This window comes from Podarcis tiliguerta (assembly GCF_965153285.1).
Source record: "Podarcis tiliguerta genome assembly, chromosome: 7".
In the NCBI taxonomy this organism is placed as follows: Eukaryota; Metazoa; Chordata; class Lepidosauria; order Squamata; family Lacertidae; genus Podarcis; species Podarcis tiliguerta.
Window position 1 is genome coordinate 762,253 of NC_139540.1, and position 9,212 is coordinate 771,464.

General features: G+C 53.9%; 1 protein-coding gene across 1 annotated transcript; it reads left to right on the forward strand.

Annotated features, from left to right (window-relative positions):
- On the forward strand, positions 1 to 8,778 carry HGH1 (HGH1 homolog). Its single transcript, XM_083449884.1, has 7 exons — positions 1 to 29; positions 3,610 to 4,166; positions 5,601 to 5,701; positions 6,197 to 6,295; positions 6,512 to 6,603; positions 7,322 to 7,444; positions 8,139 to 8,778. The coding sequence occupies exons 2-7, from the start codon at positions 3,628 to 3,630 to the stop codon at positions 8,319 to 8,321; spliced, it is 1,137 nt and encodes a 378-aa protein (XP_083306010.1). The 5' UTR covers positions 1 to 29; positions 3,610 to 3,627; the 3' UTR covers positions 8,322 to 8,778.
- Positions 8,779 to 9,212: the final 434 nt, after the last annotated feature.

Sequence of the window (9,212 nt, forward strand, 5' to 3'; positions counted from 1 at the left end):
CCGGAAGAGGCTCGGCTGCGGAGAGGCAGGTGAGGAGCCGGGGGATCCGGGCTTGGCGGGATCTGCTGGCTGCGTGCGCGCCCGGAGGGTCAGGGGCGCGCCTCGCGGGAGGAAAGGGGCCCCCACTCCACCCCAAAAACGAGCCCCGTTGCTCGCAGGCGCCTCTGCATTCCTGTCCGGAGCAGCTCCCACTTCCCCGGGGCAGCCCTTGCCCACGTGGAGGTCGCATGCGGGCCGCGCACGTCTCGCGAATTCCGAATCCTACCCCCCGCACCCCCTCGAAAAGGCCAGGGTTGCTTCCTGTGTCCTTTGGATCAGGAGCTGGTGCTGTACCAGCCCCACAACACGGCCCGGGGGGGGGGGGCTGGGTCCTGATCAGGGCAGGGAGTGGGGTTTCTTTTCCCAGAAAGGAGATCTCCTGTCCCTCGTCCCAGGCCCCTCGCTCCTCCTTCCCAGGGATTCCCGTGGGCGTTTAGAAAACTTCCCACTTGCTTGCCTGGCTCAGATCTTCTTGCAGTCGATTCAGCCTCTTCTAAATCCACATCTTCAAATAAACGCAGCACAGACCCAGCGGAGACTGAGCTCTGCAGTCCCTTCAAGCCCCTGGTCCCAATCCACCTTTTAGGGAATCCACCTATTTCAGACCCACTGCATTTGTTGGCTGGGACCCTGCAGGGGGAAGAGCAGAGCATCTCTCTTGAAAGGGACCAAGGCTGGCCAGGAAAGAGTTAATCGCCCCCCTGTGGAGCCGCTTAAGAGATGCCCTCATTTGCACCCATGCAAGACATGTCTCCCCTGGCTTGGCCCTCCAGGCCATGCAGTTTCTGCTTAGCAAGAGACAGAGAATCTTTCTTCCGCCCTCAACCTGCTCCCAGTGCTGCTCTCTGCCTGGATCCCATCAGCTGCCACAGGCCGGGGTTGGACCTGATGACCCTCAGGGCCCCTTCCAACTCTACCTGAGCCCTCTCACCTGCCTGGAGATTCTTCCCCATTGAGCCACTGGAGAGCAGCTCTGTCGGATCAGACCCCTCAAGTCCCAGCCAGCCCAGAGTCACCTTCCCTCCCTCCCTCAGGCAGGGAAAGGGCCCTGTGGGAGAGAAAATGGGCTTCTCACTCTCTCCTAACGCCAGAGCTCCTGGGCAGCCCATGAAGCTGAGTGTTGGGAGGTCCAGGGCAGACGGAAGAAAGGCCTTCTGGACCCAGCCCAGGGTTAGACTGTGGAACTCCCTCCCCCAGGCAGAGGCAGAGACAGCCCCCCATCTGGAGGGCTTTGAAAGACACATTCAGGGAGGAGCAGGTGGCTCTTGATGGCTGGTCAGCACAATGTCTGGCTCTGCCCTTCGCAGCTGGGAGGCAGTGGATGCTCCTGATGTCCTTTGGGGCATCTGGCTGGTCAGGGTGAGAACAGAATCCTGGGCAAGAGGGGCCTTAGGTTCTTAGGTGCTTTTTGCCTGTGGGAGACCCCCCGGCAGGATCCGAGCCCAAGAGCAGCCCTCTCCCCTCCTGGGGTTTCCAGCCAATGGGATTCAGAATCATTGCAGAGCCCTCTCCTCCTCCTGGGAATTGTCTAATTCTCTCTTGAAGCCACCCAGGTTCCTGCTTCCTGCAGGAGGGAGTTCCACAGGTTGGCAATGTGCTGCACAAAGAAGGACTTTCCTCTGTCCTGAATCTTCCCACATTCATCTTCATGGCATGTCCACAAGTCCTCGTCTCATGAGAAGGAGGAAAACTGTTCTATCCACTCTCTCCCTGCCTTGTATAATTCCATCAACTTGGATCCTGCCTGTTTTTCTTTTTTATATATATACATCTTATTGGTATTTTTAACGTATCATTTCGAACAATCATATAACATAACTTCTTATTTTATACAATATTTTAGACTTCCGTCAACTCCTCTGATGATTTTCCATTCTTTATCACTTATTCTGCATTTCTTAATTTCTCTATTAATTATCATTAACTAACAAATCTCATAGTCTTTCTTACAATATTTCAAATAGTCCTCCTTACAGACCTTCTTGCAGTCCTACTGGAGTAATCTGTTCATCACAATTACTTTTCAAATTTGTTGTTTAGTCGTTTAGTCTTGTCCGCCTCTTCGTGACCCCCTGGACCAGAGCACGCCAGGCCCTCCTGTCTTCCACTGCCTCCTGCAGTTTGGTCAAACTCATGCTGGTAGCTTCGAGAACACTGTCCCACCATCTCGTCCTCCGTCGTCCCCTTCTCCTTGTGCCCTCCATCTTTCCCAACATCAGGGTCTTTTCCAGGGAGTCTTCTCTTCTCATGAGGTGGCCAAAGTCTTGGAGCCTCAGCTTCACGATCTGTCCTCCCAGTGAGCACTCAGGGCTGATTTCCTTCAGAATGGAGAGGTTGGATCTTCTTGCAGTCCATGGGACTCTCAAGAGTCTCCTCCAACACCATCACTCAAAAGCATCAATTCTTTGGCGATCAGCCTTCTTTATGGTCCAGCTCTCACTTCCATACATCACTACTGGGAAAACCAGGGCTTTTACTATATGGACCTTTGTCAGGAAGGTGATGTCTCTGCTTTTTAAGATGTTGTCTAGGTTTGCCATCGCCTTTCTCCCAAGGAGCAGGCGTCTTAATTTCTTTTCTTTTTTTTATAAATAATTTTTATTCAATTTCCAATAAATATTTTGTCCAAATTTAACATTAGCTTTGTACATCAACATCTTTTGGACTTCCATCAGCCTATCTGACAATTCTCCGTAATCTCACTACATCTCACATTTCTTAAATTTATATTGCACTTTACCTCTCTTAATTTTAACCTGTTTTTCAAACAGCATTTCAATCAATCTTTTTCACAAAGCTTCTTGAAAGCCAACAAGCGTTAGTTGCTCCTCACATACATTTTTAATATATTCTGTAAATTTATTCCAGTCCTCGGAAAATCTCTGGTCGCGTTGGTTCCTTATTTTCCCAGTCAATTTATCCATCTCTGCATATTCCGTCAGCTTCATTCTCCATTCTTCCTTGGTCAGCATTTCTTCCTGCTTCCATTTCTGGGCCATCAAACTTCTTGCTGCTGTCACTGAATACCTAAAGAATTTCACATTATTCCTGCTAATTTCATTCCCTACTATTCCAAGTAGAAATGCTTCTGGTTTCTTAATAAATGTATATTTCAACATTTTCTTCATCTCATTGTAAATCATTTCCCAGAAGCATTTCACTTTTTTACATTCCCACCACATATGGTAAAATGTTCCCTCTTTTTCTTTACATTTCCAACATTTGTTACAAATTTTTTACATCTTACCAAGTTTCACTGGTGTTACGTACCATCTATACATCAGCGTCTTAATTTCATGACTGCTGTCACCATCTGCAGTGATCATGGAACTTTTCAAATACTTCACATATTTATTCCAGTCTTCTAAGAATCTCTGGTCCCGCAGGTTTCGAACCTTTCCTGTTAATTTATCTAATTCTGCATAGTCTGAGATCGTGCCTGTTTTTCAAGGATTTATTTTTAAGAGGAAGGGTGGGAGGAAGGGGGATCATCATGAAGCACCCTCCCTGCGTAGTTGGGGTCTCCGAACACAGGCCGGCTCATGGGGTGTCCTCTCTCTCTCTCTGCAGACCCCCCTTTTTTCCAGCATGGCAGAGCAACCGACCCACGATCTGCTGGCTTTCCTTAGCCCAGACACCCGTGTGGACCTGAAGGACCGGGCCACGCACTACGTGATGGGGCTGACGGGTGACCCAGAGGGCAGGCGGCTGCTGGCCTCGGAGCCGGAGATTGTGTCCGCCCTGCTGGCCCTGACCAGCGACCGCTCCCCCTGCATGGCCACGGACGCTTACCTCGCCCTCATCAACCTGGCCACGGAGCCCGCTGCCCACGGGGCCCTGACGGAAGGGCTTCCCGTCCTGCTGAAGCGCTTGCTGGATCCCGCCTTCCCCATGGCCAATGAGGTCTGCACGCTGCTCTCCAACCTGTCTCGGGAGGAGGCCTCGTGCAGAGCGCTCTTGGCTGCCCTCCAGCAGGAGAGCCTGGGGGGGCTGCCGGCCCTGGTGGACGCCTTCTGCACCGAAGATTTCAACCCCGAGGCGTCTCTGCAATACTTGGGGCCCTTGCTGTCGAACCTCAGCCAGCTGCCGGAAGCCCGAGACTTCCTCCTGGACAGATCCAGGCAGGTGTGGGCAGGGGGGAGGGCGCTGGGGGCGAGGGGGGGGTTATGGGTTATGGTGTGTCTCTGCATGTGGAGGAATTGCTGAAAGCGGGAATAGCAAATATATAATAGTCCCAACAGAGGCATGTTCTGAAAAGCATGAAAGGAGATTCCAACTAAGCATCAGGAAGAACTGACAGTGGAATAATAATAATAATAATAATAATAATAAATTTATACCCCACCCTCCCCAGCCAAGACTGGGTTTAGGGCGACTAACACCAGGTATAAAAACAATTGATTGAAATACAACTTAAAAAACAAGATTAAAATGCAACATTAAAATGCAGCCTCGTTTCAGCAGAAACTCAAAAACTTTTTAGGGGATGAAAACGTCAAATCTTCAGCAAGGCCAACTATCCAGACTGGTCCTACATGGGCCAGAAAAAAGCCAGGGAAGTCCCCAAATAGGAGTTCCATCACAGAAGGAGAAAGGAAAGAGGGGAAGGGGATCAAGTGGATTCCAAGCCAAAGGCCAGGCAGAACAACTCTGTCTTACAGGCCCTGTGGAAAGAGATCAGATCCTGCAGGGCCCTGGTCTCATGAAGCAGAGCGTTCCACCAGGCCGGGGCCAGAGTTGAAAAGGCCCTGGCTCTGGTTGAAGCCAATCTAACTTCCTTAGGGCCCAGGACCACTAGGGTGTTGCTATTTATGGACCTTGAGGCTCTCCGTGGGGCATACCAGGAGAGGCGGTCCCATAGGTACGAGGGTCCTAGGGAACAGATTCCCATGAGAGGTGGCAGACTTTAAGCAGAGGTTGGATGGTTATCTGCCATGTATGAGTTAATTGAGATTCCTGCATCGTAGGGGTTGGACTGGATGACCCCTAGGGTCCCTTCCAACGTTACAATTCTCTGATTCTATGTTTCCTCTCTGAATTTGGTGAGCTGCCCCCCCCCATCCACCAATTTGTTCTAAGGCAGCCGGGAGGGGGAGCTTCTTTCCCCCAGGTGATACAATTAGTAAAAAGGGACGCAGGTGGCGCTGTGGTCTAAACCACTGAGTCTCTTGGGCTTGCCCAAGGTTGGTGGTTCAAATTCCCGGGGTGAGCTCCCATTGCTCGGTCCCTGCTCCTGCCAACCTAGCAGTTCGAAAGCACACCAGTGTGAGTAGATAAATAGGTACCACTCCAGCGGGAAGGTAAACGGTGTTTCCGTGCTTTCTAAAACCAGGAAAACTAAAGAGAAAACAAACAAAGGATGGAGCTCTGACAGGAGGGATCTACCTGGGCTGGGAGAGGCCATTCTTTTTTGGAAGGGAGGCCTTTCACTCAGCGTTTGAGATGCCCCGTGCTTGAGTGACAGGTGCCTCTGCTGGGCCTGCAGTGCATTATGGGAGAGAAGGAAGCCCCTGCTTTTCCTTAGGGCTCCTCCTTGACCCCGGATCCCTTCTTCCTGCCAGGTGTGTGGTGCAGAGGTTGCTGCCTTTCACACAGTACTCACGCTCATCCATCCGCCGAGGAGGGGTGGTGGGCACGCTCCGCAACTGCTGCTTTGAATATGGTGAGTGTGGGGTTTGGGGGGGGTGCTCTCTTTCTCTCTCTCTTTCCTGGCCCAGATAAACCTGCTGCTTTTCTTTGGCTGTGGGTTGGTGGGGGCTGCTAAATTTGTCCCTGCATCTGGAGTCCTGCAGTTTCTGTGCTCCTTTTGCTGCCGGTGCCCCCAGTCCCTTGTGGGGGGGGGGCTAGGACCTCACCCCAGCAGGGTCTTCTTTTTCTTTTGTTAGAGCGTTTATCCATTTTCCAATAAAAAACATCCAATTAACATATCAATTCATAATCCTAATAAAATAAAATAAAAATCAAATTGTCTTCCCAATTGTAATTTTGATTTCACGGCTTCCCACAGTCCGAGCCTTGAAGCATCTCCAAATCTCGGTTCTGCCTCTCATCGATATTTTCATATTTCCATATCTCGATTTTCTCTCTCTGGCTCTGCAGTCCTCAATCGTGTCAGAATCCCACCCCAGCGGGGTCTTTCCTGGCTTGTCTCCCCCAGGGCACCACCAGTGGCTGCTGAGCGAAGAGGTGGACCTTCTCCCCTTCCTCCTCCTCCCCTTGGCTGGACCTGAGGAGTTTCCGGAGGACGAGATGGAAAGTGGGTCCCTTTGGGAAGGCCGAGGGAGGGGGGGGAGATCATGCTGGACCTTGGGGGGGGGAGCAGAGTCGAAGCCCCAGCGGGGTGGGCGGGCGGGAGGGCAGGGGTGTCTTAGCCCCCTCAGTCCTGCGGGGGCCTTGGGGCAGTGGGCCTCCTGGTGAGATGGGGCTGGGGGCGCTGTCTTGCCCCTCTCAGCTTGCGCTGTCTTGGCCCCAGGGCTGCCCCTGGACCTCCAGTACTTGCCGGCGGAGAAGAAGAGGGAGCCAGACCCCGACATCCGCAAGATGCTCCTGGAGGCCATTATGCTGGTGAGTCCCGGCCTGAAGTGGGCAAGGAAGGGCCTTTTACAAAACTCTGCCGTCCTCCTGTCCTCCCCTCCCCTCCCCCTTCTCAGTCTTTGGTTTTAAAAAAACAGACTCCTGGAAGCTTGGGTGTTGGAAAGAAAGATTTCAGCTCTATGCAAACTTAAATCCATGTGGATTGCAGAGTTGGAGAATGTGGATTTTGCCCTCCCTGCCTCCAGCTCTGAAGAACTGGAGGAGAGCATCTGCTGGATGAGCCCCCCCCCCCCCCCCGCCCAGTGTCTTGTTCTCCCAGGGCAGCCACAGAGCAGCCGGAGTGTTTGAGGCACTGCTGGGACCAAAGAGGAGAAGGTCCTCAGTTTGGGTGTTGGGGAGACAGCTTGTAGGCCCCCCAAGTGCACCCAGCTGACCGTCTTCCATCTCGCCCTCCTGGCCTCTTGAGCCTCTTCCCTCCTTCAGGTTCCCCCCTCCCCTTACACTTCTAGGTCTGCTGCTGCTTCCAGCCGGCCTGATCCTGAACAGATCCATATTTGTTGGGACAGGAAAACCACCTTTGCCCAGTTCCCCTGGAGGCAGTGCATGGGGACTCTTTGTCGTCCGCATGGAGGAGCCCCTCCCTCGTTCGGCTTCCTCTGGGGGGGCTCGATTCCCACCCTGCGCCTCCAGGCCGACCCTCTGCACGCCACCCCAGCGACAGGCGAGCCTTTTCCGTTTCTCTCCACAGCTCACAGCCACCAAGCCGGGGCGCCAACTGGTGCGAGAGAAAGGCACCTACCTCATCCTGCGGGAGCTGCACAAGTGGGAAAAGGACCCAGGTGTCCTGGCCGCCTGCGAAAAGCTGATTCAGGTGGGCAGGAGGGAGGGGGGGGGCAAGGCTTGCCGGCTTGGCTCCCTCTGGTCACTCAGGCCCAGGGATGGCTGGGAGATGCTGGGGGGGGGAACCCCTGAATGGCCGCGGGGTGCTCTGGATAGGGTGCTGTTCGGGGGGGGGGCTCCTTTGAGACAGGAGGGAGAGCGAGCAGTGTGACCCATCTGAGAGGGGTTCGGGGGGGGGGAAGAGTCCGACGTCTTCTGCTTTGAAGGAAAAGGCAGGTTGATCCCGATGTGTTTAGCTTGGAGGAAAGATTAAAGGGAGAAAGTGACGCTCTTTTTAATCAGCAAGCAGGGAACTAAAACGGCAAATAATCTCCAAGCATCCAGGCAGAGCCCGTGAGGCGGGTGGGCGGCCATAGCCTTTGCTTGGTGGTGGTTGAGGTTTGTGGGGTCCAGTTGGGCTGCTGGACAACTCTCGGGCCACAAAAGGAAGCAATGCTGAGCCACTCAGAATATCCCCCCCCTTTCCGCTTGTTCATTGGAATCCCTGCCCCCTGTTCTGTTTCTGCTTCTGTAACCCCCCTGGGGTGTGCAGTGGGGGGGGCTTTCCTCCCCCACCCCCTGCCCTTCCAGTTTGACCTGATGCTCTTGCGCAGCTGTTTGGGGTCGGATGCTGCTTGGGGCTCAGGCCTGATGGTCCCTTTCCCTCCTCCCTCTGCCCTGAGCAGGTCCTCATTGGGGACGAGCCGGAGGCTGGGATGGAGAACCTGCTGGAGGTGGAGATCCCTGCGGAGGTGGAGGAGCAGCTGCAGCGCCTGGACCTGGAGGAGGAAGATCAGCTGCAGCAGCAACAGCAAGAGCAGCAGCAGTGCAGGAGCCAGGCATCCGGCTCTGAAGGGCTGCAGAGATGAGGCGCAGATAACTGGGACAACAAAGACCCAGAGTCCTTCTCTCCCTCTGCCCCGGCCAGCCTTGAGGCCAAAGTCCCTGAGACTGCAAAGGAGAGTTGGCCAAGGACCTGGGCCAAGGAGCAGCCAGCAGTGGGGCAGCAGCAGAACGGAGCCCCCTCAGGAATGGAAAGGGCAGGAGCTGGAGCGTGGGCCCTCCCTGCCAGCAGATTGTCCAGGCAGAGCTGGGTGCCCTCCCTGGGCCGGGAGGGGGCGGGGGGTGTTTTTATTTTGATAATATTGTGGGTTTTATGTTGATCTTTTCTGTGAACTGCCCTGGGACCTCTGGGTATAGGGAGTTCCATAATTTCAGTAAACAAATCATAATAATAATTCTGCCACCACCTACAGAAAGAGGGCGATGAGTTGGCAGCCCCAAGGACTCTACTGCCCTCCAATAAAATGTTTGCCAGCACAGAAAGACCCAGTTTGTATATGGCATTTGATTCTCTGAGGTTCCTGCCCTCCTTCTGGAGTCTGAGCGAGAAGACAGCTCTGTGAGTCTGGCCAGTTCTGCCTGGCTATAGGTGTGTCCCCCCCCCCCAGCCGCTTGCCCCCCAGCCTCCTTCCAAGCAGTGTGTCTGCTTCAATGGCGGATGTGCTCCCCACATGTGTTGTGATCCACACCAGCGATGTCTGGACTGCCTTTCCGCACGAGGACCCCTTCCAGGATGTTCTCCTCCAGACTTCCCCAGCCTGCTGCCTTCTGCGTGTTTTGTGCTACAACCCTGGGGATGATGGGAGTTGTAGTCCAAAACATCTGGAAGGCAGCAGGTGGGGGAAGGCTGCTCTGAGCCTGGAAAGGACGGGGCCATTTCTGGGCTGCCTTCTTCGTCCGTCGGTAATGAGCTGCCC

Coding starts and splice junctions, on each gene's coding strand:
- HGH1 (XM_083449884.1), top strand. CDS start 3,628: ATGGCAGAGCAACCGACCCACGATCTGCTGGCTTTCCTTAGCCCAGAC. Junction 6,296..6,511: donor TCCGGAGGACGAGATGGAAA/GTGGGTCCCTTT, acceptor TCTTGGCCCCAG/GGCTGCCCCTGGACCTCCAG. Junction 7,445..8,138: donor CCTGCGAAAAGCTGATTCAG/GTGGGCAGGAGG, acceptor TGCCCTGAGCAG/GTCCTCATTGGGGACGAGCC.